This window comes from Tamandua tetradactyla, chromosome 25, assembly GCF_023851605.1.
Source record: "Tamandua tetradactyla isolate mTamTet1 chromosome 25, mTamTet1.pri, whole genome shotgun sequence".
Lineage (NCBI taxonomy): Eukaryota > Metazoa > Chordata > Mammalia > Pilosa > Myrmecophagidae > Tamandua > Tamandua tetradactyla.
The window spans coordinates 16814170-16828761 of record NC_135351.1 but is presented as its reverse complement, the minus strand read 5'-3'; the positions used below and the strand labels follow the sequence as shown (position 1 = coordinate 16828761).

Sequence of the window (14592 nt, the reverse complement as noted above, 5' to 3'; positions counted from 1 at the left end):
TAAGATTTAACAAATGAGTATGACTGCTGAATCATTATATTGATATTTCTATTGGTCTCCAGTGTCTTGGAGCAGCTAGAAGAAAAATCGAAAAATCGTGGAACTGTTACCCATATCAGACTTTTTTCTGTAACTGCTTGTTAAAATGCACTTGGAAATTTATTGCTCTTTTGTATATATGTTATATTTCCCAATTAAAAAAAAAAGCTAAAAGAAAAAAAGACCGTGACTTCTGTCTTGCTGCTGGTGCCTTCTCAGCTCGCACACTTTGATGGAGAGGCCCATGAGGCAAGGAACTAAGGGCAGCTTGTGGCCAAGCCAACACGGAACTCAGATACTTAGTTCAATAGCTCTTGAGGATCCAAATCTTGCCTAAGACCGAGTGAGTGAACTTGGAGATAGGTACTTTCCCAGTCAATCCTAGAGCTGACCATAGCTGGAGGACCCAGCGAAGTTGTGCCAGATTCCATTCCAATGCACAGAAACTGTGTGATCATAAATATTGCTGTTTTAAGTCACTGAGTTTTGGAGTCATTTGTTATGCAACAATAGATAACTAACACAGACCTTAAAACCACACTCTAGATCTTAATTCATGCTGTCATCACATTTTCCAATACCTAGAGGGTACTGTGATAAGACACTTATGGAAATTGGCTGGCTAGCATCTGCACTGGAAACTCTCCTTCTCTGGGTACGAGTGACCATTCTCTCCCATGGGTAGTGTGTTCTAAACTTTTCCGTATCACAGAAAATGAGAATGTGTATCTATGAATTTATGAGGGATGAGGTGGTGAATGTATGAATGTATAAGGTTGCTCACTGCAGGAAGGGATCATCTCCAGGGACTCCAGCCACCCCAAGCCCACCTTGAGGTGAGGGTATCCACATCTCAGCACCTATTAACCCACCTACAGGATTAATTGAGAATCTCTGCTTGCAGGTAGTTCCTGGTATGGGCCTGCAACCTAGGCTTGGCCAACTCTGAAACTTGAGTGTTTAATGTGAATAAACTGAGGATCAGAGAGATCAGAGTCTAAGTGGTTGTGCTTGTTTGAAAGGATTTCTGTACCCTAGAAAAGCCATGTTTTAATCCTAATCAATCTTGTGGGAGCAATGGTGTCTTTTAATTCCTATTCAGCACCATTGGCTGGAAACTTGATTAGGTTATCTCCACAGAGATGTGACTCAATCAAGTGTGGGTATTAACATTTGATTAGATGGAGGCATATCTCCACCCATTCTACATTGGCCTTGATGAGTTTACTGCATCCTATAAAAGAGGAGACATTTTTGGAGAGAATGCCTTTTGAGAATGACGAGAAAGCCACAGCACAATGCTGCAGAACCACAAAACAGAGAGTCCACCAGCCAGCAACTTTTGGAAATGAAGAAGGAAAATGCCTCTGGAGGAGCTTCATGAAAAAGAAGTTGGAAGAGAAAGCTAGCAGACTTCACCATATACCCTTCCAGCCAAGAGAGAAACCCTGAATGTCACTGGCCTTCTTGAACCTAGGTATCTTTCACTGGATGCCTTAGATTGGACATTTCCTAGACTTGTTTTAATTGGGACATTTTCTTGGCCTTAGAACTGTAAACTAGCAACTTATTAAATTCCCCCTTTTAAAAGCCATTCCGTTTCTGGTATATTTTGCAGCAGCTAGAAAACTAGAACAGTGGTGAAGGTGGCACCCGGCAGTGGACACTGTGGATAGTCTACTTATGCGGCCTGCCCTCCTTTGGTCTTTGTCTATTTTAGGCCTGGTTGTCCAGGCTTCTGGTCAATTCTGAGAACCATTCAATATCTTTCCAATTAGTTCCTTCTCTGCTTAAGAGAGCCCAGTTAACTTCTATTGTTACCGAGAAACCCAACAGACACAGATACTTATCAATATTATGGCAATATATGGTAAGAACTGAAAATATAGGTTCAGGAAGAATGTAGATAAACTCAGCTTATGGCGAATGGATTTTGGCTATTTATAGTTCTATGGACAGTTCTAAAGTTTTCATTAAAAATGTACTTTTACTTATACGTTATAATTGTCCGTTATAGAAACATTTTTAAAATTTATTTTTTTGAACACTAAGTACATTATGTATTGTTTTCTTTTTTGTGAAAAATAACATATAAAAAAGCAATAAATTTCACAGCACAGCACAATAATTAGTTGTAGAACAGATTTCAGAGTTTGGTATGGGTTATAATTCCACAATTTTAGGTTTTTAGTACTAGCTGCTCCAACACCCTGGAGACTAAAAGAAATATCAATATACTGATTCAGCAATCATACTCATTTGTGTTAAACTCTACCTTCTCTGTATAACTCCACCATCACTTTTGATCTTTTTCTCACTCTGTAGGTGGTGGTTGGATTACGCCTATTCTGACTTTTTCATGTTGGAAAGGGCTGTCAATAATGTGGGATGGGGGATGGAACTAGCTGATGTTCTGGAGAGGCTGGGCCCTCTGTATTTTAGGATTTATCTGATCCAGGGGCCCATACAGAAACATTATATGATGTCCCTTCATGTCTCTTTAAACAACTACTTTGGCAGTGTTAAAATGATCATTTAGTTCCAAGAAATGATCATGATGATGAATATGCAACTATGTGATGATATTATGAATTACTGATTCTATATGTAGAATAGAATGATCAAGAGTTAAGAATGTTTGCGTTTGTTTGGTGTTTTTTGGTACTTAAAAAATTACCAAAAAAAGATCATTTAGCCTTTTTATCATCTAGCATCTCATAATCATTTTCCATGCCTTCTAAACCACATTTTTTATGAGGCCTAGTAATATTTGTGCAAGGGGACCTGGATGGAGAGAGGTTAAAATTCCAGCTGAGATCCACTAAGTCAAGAGGAAGGGGTGCCTTTTTGTAATTGTTCACCTTCTTTTGGCAATTCCACTTCCCAGAAGGGATGTCTTGTAAAAAACTAACACAAATGGGTTTATGTACTCCTACAGTCTTCAATTTTGACATATACGAAATTATTGTACATATACGATAATTTACAGCTTCCTTCATGTTGAACATTAATTTTACTTTTGTATTTCAACCTATTTATTACTTCTTGTTGATATTTTGGGGCCTAAATTTCTTCCACATTGTAGTTTTTTTTTTTTTTGAGTTGTGATTTTTTGAATATATAAATTGTGATGGTTAAGTTCATGTGTCAACTTGGGTAGCTTAGGATGTCCAGTTGTTTGGTAAAGCAAGCCGGCCTGATAATTACTGTGAAGGTATTTCGTGGACTTAAATTATCAGTCGGTTGATCGCATCTATGGCTGATTCCATCTACAATCAGCAAAGGAGATTGCCTTCAGCAATGAGAGAACTCATCCAATCAGCTGACGAACTTAAAGGGAAAACTGATATCAGCAGTCAGAAAGAATTTCCATCTTTAGTTCAGTCAGGCAGCTTCTTCTGGGGAATTCATGGAAACCTTTATCAGAATTTCCAGCTTGCAGCCTGCCCCATGCAATTTGGACTTGCATCCCCACAGTCCTGTAAGGCAATTCCCATAATAAATCTCATAATATTTATTATATATATACACAAATATCCTGTTGGTTCTATTTCCCTAGAGAACCCTAACGAATACAAAAGGCATAAACATCTTGATAATTCTTTATAAACATCACCACATATGTGGCATTATAAAACATTATCAGTGTTCTCTGCCACCTTTGTATAAGAAGGTGCTCATTTCCCAGCATCCTCCTCCATAACAGAAATCATTAAGTTTTGGAGGTTGCTTGTTTGGACTGTAACCAGTCCCTCTGATAAAAACTTTCAACTAAATGTCAGACAATTCTGTTCCCTCAACCATTCTTAGGACATGTAAAGTTCTAAATGGTTTCCAAGTGTGGTGACAGGAAAAAAAGTACCTTTTCATAAATAAACCTTGATGACTATTTCAAGAAAGTTTGATGAGGCTTGGAGTCCATCTAGTCTCCCAAGGCCTTACTGCACTTACATAGCACTTGGCTTATATTTAACTCAATGTTATTGTAAAAGAAATGAGAGTTTCAAAACAATTTAAATACAATGAAATCATGTGGCAAAGCGCACTGACTTGAAAAAGTCATTGAACAAGTTAGAACAATGTGATATTTTTATTAAGGAACAACAGATTATCAGGTTGGGTAATTGAGGGAGAAATTAGGCTGACTTTGTTATTAGCTCCAGCCAGAGATTCAGGGCCTACAATTAAATCACCATTTACCTACCCTCTTCAAGAGAAAATAATTCTCCATTCAGCAAAAACTTTTCTTTGCTTATTGGACTAATTACCATTATAACATCTTTGGAAGCAAACAAAATGTCGGCGTTTATATCATGTAGTTCCACCATGTAGTTTACACGTGTAAGGCCAGATTTTACCGGCTAGGAAAGGAAAACGTTATATACGAAAGAAAGTAGTGAAAACAACACAGTAACTTGGATGGGTCAGAAGGAAACACTCCAAGTTGTGTCAAATTTGTCCACGAAGCACTCTACGGGGAATTGCAAAGTAGGAAGTCGTATTTTTTTTACTGTGCTGACCTCGGTGAATATTTCCTTGTCTGAAAAATGGGAAGAATCTTTTGCTACCTAACAAAGAGGCTTGTTATGAAATTAACGAGTCTATAAAACGCTCTGACGTCTGCAGAAGTCCCTCCTAAATACACACTATACCCGTGTATTCAATCAGTTCATGTTCCCGCTCTTTGAAGATTTGCCAGTCTTTATGAGTTTTCATAATGTGATACCTACCACTAAAGTCCACTTTAAGTCCTCGTTAAGTTAATTAATGAAATACTAATTTAAGTGGAAGAATTTGCCTTCAGAAATGGTTTCCACTCCCCATATGGTAAATGTGAAGGTTTTAAATTCCGTGAAGTATGAAAAGCAGCAAGAGGAAAGCAGTGCGTCCTCCAAGCGGGAGGCGGGAAACCGGACCCCCCACCCCCCTTCCCTCCAGGCTGCTAGCCTCGAGGACCCCATCGGACGCCCCGAACCCGAGCGTTCCGGGGGTGCCCGCGGTCCGCCTCGCGGCGGGCCCAGCGGAGCTCGATTACTCTTGTCTGGGCGGGAGCTGTCGTCGCCGCTCCAGCGGTAACCCACGGGGGAGGTGGGGCGACGACAACAAAAAGAAGTAAAGTAGGAGGAGACTCGCCGCGAGGAGGGCCGGACGGTCCGGCGGGGGCTGGCGGGAACCCTCGCAAGGAGGCCCCGGGAGGACGCCGCGCCGCCTGGGCCGAGCGCCCCACCGCACGCACGCGGATTCCACACAGCCTCCTGCGCCTGCGCGCGCTCGCCCGGAACCCCGCGGCCCGCCCCCCGCCCGGCGCCCTCCGTCCCCGCCCCCTCGCCTGGCGCCGCCCGCGCGCAGCGTCTCGCGCCCGCCCGCCCGCCGCGAAACAGCCGCGAGAGCAGCGGTCCGGCGGCCCCAGCGCGCGTCCTCGGCCTGCGCTCCCACGTCGTCTCCAGCCTCCGCGCTTCGTCCCAGGGCCGCGCGTCCGAGCTCCCTTCAACGTTCTGTCGGGGCCGCCCCGGGCCCCCAGCCCGTCCCGGTCTCCAAGCCCTCAACCGTCGCGCTCTGCTCGGCGCGCGGCCCGGCCGCCTGCTTCCGGGGCGGGCGAGTGGGCGCCTGGTGCCGGCGGCCGCCGCGACAGCGCCCCCGGGAAGCGCAGGAGGAAGGAGAGAAGAGGCGGAGGTGGCCGCTGGCCGAGTCGCGGCCGGGATGTCCGGGCAGCAGCAGCCGCCGCCGCAGCAGCAGCAGCAACCACAGCAGCTGCCGCCGCCGCCGCCCGCGGCCGTGGCCCCGGTGTCTGGGGTGGTCCTGCCGGCGCCCGCGGCCGTCAGCGCCGGCTCCTCTCCGGCGGGCTCTCCCGGCGGAGGCGCGGGCAGCGGCTTGGGGGCCGCGGCGGCCGCCCTGCTCCTCCACCCGCCGCCGCCGCCGCCCCCGGCCACCGCGGCCCCTCCTCCGCCGCCGCCGCCGCCTCCCTCCTCGGCGGCCGCCCCCGCACACCCCGCGCCCCCCGGCCTCCCCGCGGGCCCCGCCTCGGCCCCGGGCCTGGTGGCGGGCAGTAGCGCCGCGGCCCCCTTCCCGCACGGGGACTCGGCCCTGAACGAGCAGGAGAAGGAGCTGCAGCGGCGGCTGAAGCGCCTCTACCCGGCCGTGGACGAGCAGGAGACGCCGCTGCCGCGGTCCTGGAGCCCGAAGGACAAGTTCAGCTACATCGGCCTCTCTCAGAACAACCTGCGGGTACACTACAAAGGTACGGGGCGTGTGCGCCGCGGTGGGAGCGGGGCGCTGACCCGGCTCTCGACCCGCCCCCGCCGCCCTCCCTCCGGGTCCCGGGTCCCTCGGAGGTGCCTCTCGCCGCTCCTCCTGCAGCTCGTCCTGCAGCTCGTCCTGCAGCTCCGGGGGTGGGGAGGGGTCCCGGTGAGAGGTCCGAGGGTGAGGGAGAGTCGTGGCGGCGGAAGGTGAGTGGATAATGCTCCTGGGTCTGATGGAGCTGGTAATCCTAGGCCGAGAGTAGGATACGTTGAGTGAATCCAGGATGACAGGACGGAACTCGCTTTCTTCGCTGTAAGATAAATCTTAGGGCTCGGATTGAGGAATCTATGGGCTCGGAGTTGGGTTACATTGTTCTCCAGGTGACGGGTCAGGCGTTCTCTTCTTACGTAGGGGGAGCGGCGCGATCTGGGGTATGATTTCTAATTAAAGGAGAGCAGGGGTATACGGGGGGAGGAATGATCAGCGGAGGATGTGGCCCGAAATTAGGCCAGAGATCGTCTAGGGGGACCAAAGGACAACCGGCCCAAGTTTGCGTCAACGTATCTTACTAAAAACAACTGGGGAAGGGGAAGAGGTGAAACTACAGGAGTACGCGTTTTCTTCGGGGAGCAGAAACCTACCACTGCTGATTGGAAATGCCCTGGATTTACGTTCTGGTGTTGCGTGAAGTCTTGTTGAAAACAAGGCTTTGGTTTTTTCCATTATTTAAAATTTTTTGAAAAAAGGACTCATTTTATACCTGCATTAAAAAAACAATCAGCCACTTTAGGCTTGTGCTTGTCTCCCTCCTCTCCCTCACCTATCTTCCGTTACATTAAAACAAAGCTTTACACATGTCTGTTGTATATAACATTATAAACTGCTATAGCAAGTTTTGAAATATATCGCTAATTAATGTCACGTGTCAAGTTTACTTGTCCGGAAAAGAAAAAAAAAATCGATCTAATGTGCTGGTCTGTCTAGAAACATCCAGTTTTTTAGGCCCCAGACCTGAAGCAGTAGCTTTTGCATTCAAAGCAGCTTCATTTTGATTGGTTACGGGGGGGGGGGGGGGGCGGTTCTTAATCAGATCAGAGTGACATGAATATAGAGGGTAAAAACAATGTCTGGTTAAATTCTTAAACTGTACTAAAGACTGAAATTTGAGAACCTTGATAAAGAAGTTACTATTTAATCTGAAAGGAAAATGGCAACAGAAATCTAAATAAGTTGTCTCCAAAGAATCATGCACAAAAACAGGCCTTGTTGAATATTCCTTTTATCCTTGCCACAGTTCCAGAGAAATAACTTTACATTTTAAATGTTATGTTACTTAATCAAAATGACTTAGTTTTGGACCTTTGTTTATTATTAGGTTAGGATGTTTTGTTTATACCCTGTGAAAGCTGTTATTTAATTTGTTTTTTAATTTGCTTGAACAGTACTGTGTTACAAAGTGTTTACTTCCAATCTGGCTGCTGGAAAGCTTTTGTTGAATTTGATGAAACTTTTTATCATTTTAAATCTGTGATTGATGGTGAATAATTAGCTTATAAAATATCAGGCAGAATAATACATAAGGTTATTGAACAAAGAATCCTAGGCCCTCCGGAGTCCTGCAATCATTTGTGATTTTAGACATGTCACAAGACAGGGCTTGAGTTTCTTCCTGAGTGATGAGGGACTTGAGCTGAATGGTTGGTAAGGAAATTTCCAGCTCTGAATTTCCATGATATCTAAGATTCACAATTACAGTTTATTTAATACTGTAACATGCCTCGATTAGTTTTACTAACTCCTTTTACACAAAATTGATTAGTTGGGGCAGAGGTAAGAGCATAGTTATGTGAAATTAGTTGGAGTTCTGAACATTTATGCCACTGCTGTCTCAATTTTTTTTTGTTAACCTCTTTATTATGTTCTGTTGTGTAATAGTAAGATTCACTTTCTAGAACCATCACCATTTTAAATAAACATAAATCATTATTTTTGGAAGAATAGATAGTACTCGTTCATCCTTTTTTCCTTTCTTTTCTCTCCCTCTTTTCCATCCTTTGTCTCTCTCTCTTTTCCCTTGTTATAAAGTCACTCTCTTTTCCCCTTCTGCCTCTTCCTCTTACTTGTGTGTTTGTGTGTGTGTTGTCGTGTGTGCCTTCCTTTTGAGTGAACCGTGCAGAATGGGGCAACTGTGTCACAGTAGCAAAGTAAGGGAGCAAAGGAGAACCGTTGTGGAAATAGGAAATAAAACTTTGAAGTCACAAAATAAGAAGAGTGAGTTTTATTTAGACTGTTGTGCTGCTTCTGATTTTACCTAAGCATTGTATGACCTCTAGCCTTAAAATCCACTGTTCACTTACTATTTTTGCATATTAGAGAATTTCAAACGATTGATCATAAGTGTTTTCAAGAATGATGAGGGTTCTTCTTAATATTTATACAAAATAGAAGTATCTGGGTTCCTTTTATTCTAAGTATGTTCTGTTTTTAAGATACTCTTCTAAATTGAGATTACTGTTTTTGGAAGTGACATTGTTTCTTAAATGATTCGAAGGGATTAGTGTTAAACAAAGCTAAACATGCAGACAAAGTTGATTAGATTGCAGGAGAATAATAGGATATGTATAATATATGTTAAAATTTTTTTAAAAGGCCTCTTGCTTAGCAGTCACAGAAATGAGTGAAACACCCAGGGATGGCTCCCCTTATTTAAAAACTTACCTGCTTTGATTAAGTACAAGTATGACAAGTTTAGACTTAGCTATTATGATAACTTTATTCCAACTTAATGAATAGGATAGTGAATTTGGTTAGTCTAAATGTTTCCATTATGGATTGTATTTTTCTGTTTTTCAGATTCTTATTAGTATTTGAATACTTCAAAAGACATTTTTATAACACACGTTAGTAATCTAGACAAGATTGAGGAATTGTCATTTCTCATTTCAGATATGAGAAATTGGGAGCACCTGAAAGTTGAATTTTCATAGTCACAAGTAAGCCAGGACTGGAAACCAATTTTTCCCTACTCCAAATTTAGTGCTCTTTCCGCTATACCATTATTGCATGTTTCAATTTGTTTGAGACTGACTTAATTATCTCAAGTAGATGAAGTCCAGTGATCACATTTAGAACTTTTCAAATAATAGTTGAAACTTAAAAAGGTGACTGGAACACACTAATGTCATGGAAAAGTCCAAGCACCTTTATTATACTGATTTGGGACAGCTTATCAGAAACACAAGATAAGTGAAAGGTAGGAATGCTAGGAAGTGATGAAACAGTGCACTACACTGTTAAAGGGTTATTAACAGTATCTAGCCAGGTAGGTTGAATTTTTGGTGTGCTTTACTCCCTCTACCCTTCCCCCCCCCCCAGTATCATTAACCGTTGATCCTTTAACATTTCCTAAATATAATTTCTCATCTAATTTCTTGCACTTCTTAAGGTACAGAAAGTATTGCAACAAATGTTTGCTTGTCAACCAGTACAAATGTCTGTGTTAGGAGTTATAGGAGTGATATAAAAACGTTCCTTAAAATTAGGAAATTTTCTTTTTTTAATTGATGAAACAAAACAACATACAAACATGACCATTCCTTAATGTACGAATATTCCATACTTTGTGTACAATCAGTGGCTCACAATATCATCACATAGTTGTATATTCATCACCATGATCATTTCTCAGAAAGTTTTCATCACTCCAGAAAAAGAAACAAAAGAAAAATCTCATACATACCATACCCCGCACCCCTCTCTCTCATTGACCACCAGTATTTCCATCCACCCAGTACATTTTAACCTTTGTTTTTTTTTCTGTACCCCTTACCACTCCCTTTCATTGATCACTAGTATTTCAATTTACTCAATTTAAAATTAGGGAATTTAAAAACCAAACTGCTTTTCCCAGGGATCCCTTTGCCAAAATTTGGAGGAATTTAGCTTTAAAAATGCCAGTTGATAACTGCAAGAATCAAGTGGTGCTAATGATCATACTTACAAAAAAGTAGACTAATAATTTTTTAGCACTTGCTGTAGGGCAGATATTGTGCTAGACCTTTATCTTGTTCATTGTTTATTCCTTCATTTATTCAATGAATTTTTACTTTGTGCCAGGTTCTGGGCTGTCAAAGGTGAATAAGATGCAGTTTTTTAATTAAAAAAGATCAGAGGACATAAAGCACAGTGTGTGGTAAGGGAAGTACTAATAAGAGTTTTGTGGAAGATAAGAAGATCTAACCCAGGATGACATAGGGAGGGGGTAAGGAACGTGGGAGAGGGACAGTTTCTTGGAAATGATGCCAATGATCAGTCTTAAAAGAGTAGAATATAGGAGATAAAGAGGGGTTGGACATTATAAGTGAAGGAAAGCATGAGTAAAAGAAAATAGAGAAATATTGTATATGTTAGGGTCTATAGTTTGGGGTTTTTGGAATTTTGAGTTTTGACAAGAAACAGCTGGGGTAAAAATCCTTGCGAGGCCTTGTAGAATATTTATTGAGCTGAGATTATTCTGTAAGAGATAGGAAATCATCAAAGGGTTTTAATTAGGAGTGGCACGCTTGCCTTTCTCTTTTGTTAGGTAACACAGCTGATTGGAAGAGAGATTTGAGGGGTGCATGACTGGAAATTGCAATTTTAACTTAAAAAGCTGTTTCAGCAGACCATAAAAGAAATAGGGCCTGAACTTGGTTAGTGGTAGGGGGCAGCGAAAAGCAGATATATTTGTGATATATTTTATCAATAATTGTGATATATTTAAAGGTAATACTGATGGGATATGAAAAATAATGGAGAGAGAAATCAAGGATGATACTTAGGTTTCTAACTTTGTTAGGTTCTTGGAGTTAACCATGAGTCAAACAATGATCATGAGAAAGTCAGTATTAGGATATATTTGAAAACAGGAAGAATGGGAATCTTAGCTATGAGTTCATGGAAACTAGGAGAGAGATCATAGAAAGCCCTACAGGAAGGAAAGTACAGTTCTTCTTGAATAAGGTGACTCTTAAGTTATCTCAGCAGCAGGAGTTCATAATTTTTCACTATTCTACTGTTAAAGTGACTCACCTACAATCTCTTTGTCTCTGGTTGTTTTCTTCTCCTTACCCTGCTGACTGGTTTAGTCTTCCTTTCCCACTTCAAATTCCTGAGAGACTTAGCAGATTGGCCTAACTAATTGCCATCTTTCTTAGTTGGGCGGAGTTTTTCATTATATGCTAAGGCATGGATTGGTGGCCTTCAGAGGCTAATCTGTATTGAATCAGCTGTAGAGAGTGTGGGGGTACTTATGAAATACAAAACATGCTCCTGGCACAGGGATAGTCAGGGCTCCTTTTCTTGCAGTAAGGGACACTGCTTGTTGGCTGGTACCATCATTGCTCTGAAACTAGGGTGAGATCTCTAGGTTGAGGCTAATTTGGGAGTCACTTCTCCTTGGTAATGGAAACATAGAGAGTTCATGAGAAAGATAGTATGTATAGTAGAGAAGAGCACCATTTGTTGAATATACTGTTCTTCCCCCATTGAGTAGACATGGCACCCTTGTCAAAGATCAGTTGGCCATAGATCTGAGTTTTTATTTCTGAACTCTCAGTTTCATTCCATTGATTTATATGTCTATCCTTGTGGCAGTACCATGCTGTTTTGATTCCTGTAGTTTTGTGATAGGCCTTTAAATTGGGAAGAGTGAGTCCTTCAACTTCATTCTTCATTTTCAAGATGGTTTTGGTTGTTTGGGGCCCCTTACCCTTCTTTGTAAAGTTGGTGATGAACTTTTCCATTTCTGCAGAGCAGGCTGTTGGAATATGAATATATGTATATTTGGCTCCTGGAATTTTGATCAGGATTGCATTGAATCTGTAAAACTCTTTGGGTAGAATTGACAGCAATATTTAATCGTTCAGTCCATGAATTGGAGTGTCATTCTATTTATTTAGGTGTTTGATTTCTTTCAACAATATTTTATAGTTTTCCACGTACAAGGCCTTTAAATCGTTGGTTAACTTTACTCCTAGGTGTTTGATTCTTTGAATTGCTATTGCAAATGGAATTTTTTTCTTGATTTCCTCTTCAGATTCTTTGTTGCTTAGTATATAGAATCACTACTGATTTTTGCCTGTTGATCTTGTTACCCCACTATCTTGCTGAATTTATTAGCTCTCTGAGCTTTGTTACCATTTTTCAGGACTATATATATAAATATATAATGTCATCTACAAATAGGGAAAGTTTTACTTCTTCCTTTCCAATTTGGATGCCTTTTATTTCTTACTCTTACCTGATTGCTCTGGCTAGAACTTCTAGTACAGTGTTGAATTAGTGGCATCTTTGCTTGTTCTTTTTTTTTTTTTTTTTTTAATCCATTGTCTTACTTTTTTTATTTTATTCGTCAGATCTGTATGCTCTTTTCCCTTTTTCTGTTTGTATTTAAATTGCTCTTACTGGTACTCTTCAATTCTGTGCCCTCCTCCAGACCTCCCTCTCCTGGCTTTTTTTCTCACCCAGCAAAACTTTTAGTATTTTCTTGTAGGGCTGGTTTCTTGTTGACAAATTCTTTCAGGACTTGTTTGTCTGTGAAAACTTTAATCTGTAACTCAGATTTTGAGGACAATTTGACTGGGTACAGAATTCTTGGCTGGAAGTCTTTCTCTTTCAGGGTCTTAGATATGTTATACCACTGCCTTCTCACCTCCATAGTGCTGGCTGAGTAGTCTGAACTCAGTCTTATGTAGTATTCTTTGTATGTAGTAGGTTGTTTTTCTCTTGCTGCTTTCAGAGTTTTCTGTTTCTCTTCAACATTTGACAGACTGATTAGTATGTGTCTTGAGGAAGGCCTGTTTGAATTTATTCTGTTTAGGGTTCTTTGGGCTTATTTGACTTGTATATTTATGTCCTTTATCAGGGTTGGGAAATTTTCCCCCATTATATCCTCAGCTACTCTTCCTAGCCCTTGACTCTCCCATTCTCCTTCTGAGGCACCAATGATTCTTATATGTGTGTGCTGTGTTTGTCTATCATTTCCCTGAGATCCAATTCAAATTTTTCCATCTTTTTTGCAATTTGGTGTCTTAAGTCTTTGAAGTCAGTTATCCTGACCTCTGTATCACTTATTCTTTCTTCTGTCTCTTCAAATCTCGTGTTGTGTGGCTCTAGTATGTTTTTTTCTAGTATGTTTTGGTCAACAGAGTCTTTAATCTCTGTGATATTGCTGTTTTTCTATCTATTCTTTCAAATTCCTCTTTGTTCTCTTCTACTGTCTTCTTGATCTTTATGTCATTTGCCAGCCCACTTATTTTATTAAGTAGAGTTGTAGGAACATTTTTGATTAGTTTTTCCAATGTCTTTTTTTCCTCTGGTGTTTTAAATATATGGTCATTAAGCAGGGCTGTATCTGCATTGTGAAACACTTAATGATCTTCTGTTGTTTTTGTCGCATCTTGATCGATTTACTTCCAGAGTTGATTTCTTTCAGTAGCCTAAGGCCTTGTGTTTGCGGGATGGATCTGCAGCAGGGTACAGGGCAGGGCACAACTGTGCAGCGATTTGTTTCAGGGCAGGTATAGGTGGAGGTTGGAGATGTTATGCTGGTGCATGTGAATGGGGCACCCAGCGGCCAGGGAGAATGTAGCTTTGCTGGTGCACAGGTCTGGGGGCGTAAGCCTGGTGTGCGCTGGTTTAGGGCGCATGGCCCTTTGTGCACATGCCTAGAGTTGAGGCAGCAGGTTGATGTTACATCTTCGTTTGTTGCGAACAGATGTGGTCCGGCTGTGCAGATCGGCACTTTCTCAGAGCTGGGAAATGTGACCCTTGCTTGTTCTTGATGTTAGGTGGAAAGCTCTCAGTCTTTCATTGAGTACGATGTGAGATGTTGGTTTTTATATGCCCTTTATTGTAATGGAGGAAGATTCCTTCTATTCTTGGTTTTCTGTCTTTACTTGAAAGTGTGCTGGATTTTGTTGAAATTTCTGTGTCAATTGAGGTGAACTTGTGTTTTTTTTCACCTTCATTCTGTTCATGTGGTGTATTTCATTAGTTGGTTTTCTTATGTTGAACCCCCCAGAGATTAACTCCACTTGAACATGGTATATAATTCTTTTGAAATTGTATTTTATATATAATTATGTAATTATATTTTACATATAAATTATATGTTACATTTCATTTGCTAGCATTTTTTGGGGGGGATAATGGAAATATTCTGTAATGTGATTGTGATTATGATTATATCATAGTATACATTTGTAAAAGTCATAGAATTGTACTGTTAAAATAGGAGAATTGCATTATATGACAATTACATCTTAATAAAGT

General features: G+C 41.5%; 1 protein-coding gene across 1 annotated transcript in view; it reads left to right on the top strand.

Moving 5' to 3' along the window:
* Positions 1 to 5636: 5636 nt before the first annotated feature.
* Positions 5637 to 14592, top strand: part of RANBP9 (RAN binding protein 9) — a 113871-nt gene continuing 104915 nt past the window's right edge. The window contains exon 1 of the mRNA XM_077143722.1: positions 5637 to 6277. Coding sequence (XP_076999837.1) covers positions 5740 to 6277 — 538 coding nt within the window. The 5' untranslated portion in view covers positions 5637 to 5739. The remainder of the gene's footprint in view (positions 6278 to 14592) is intronic.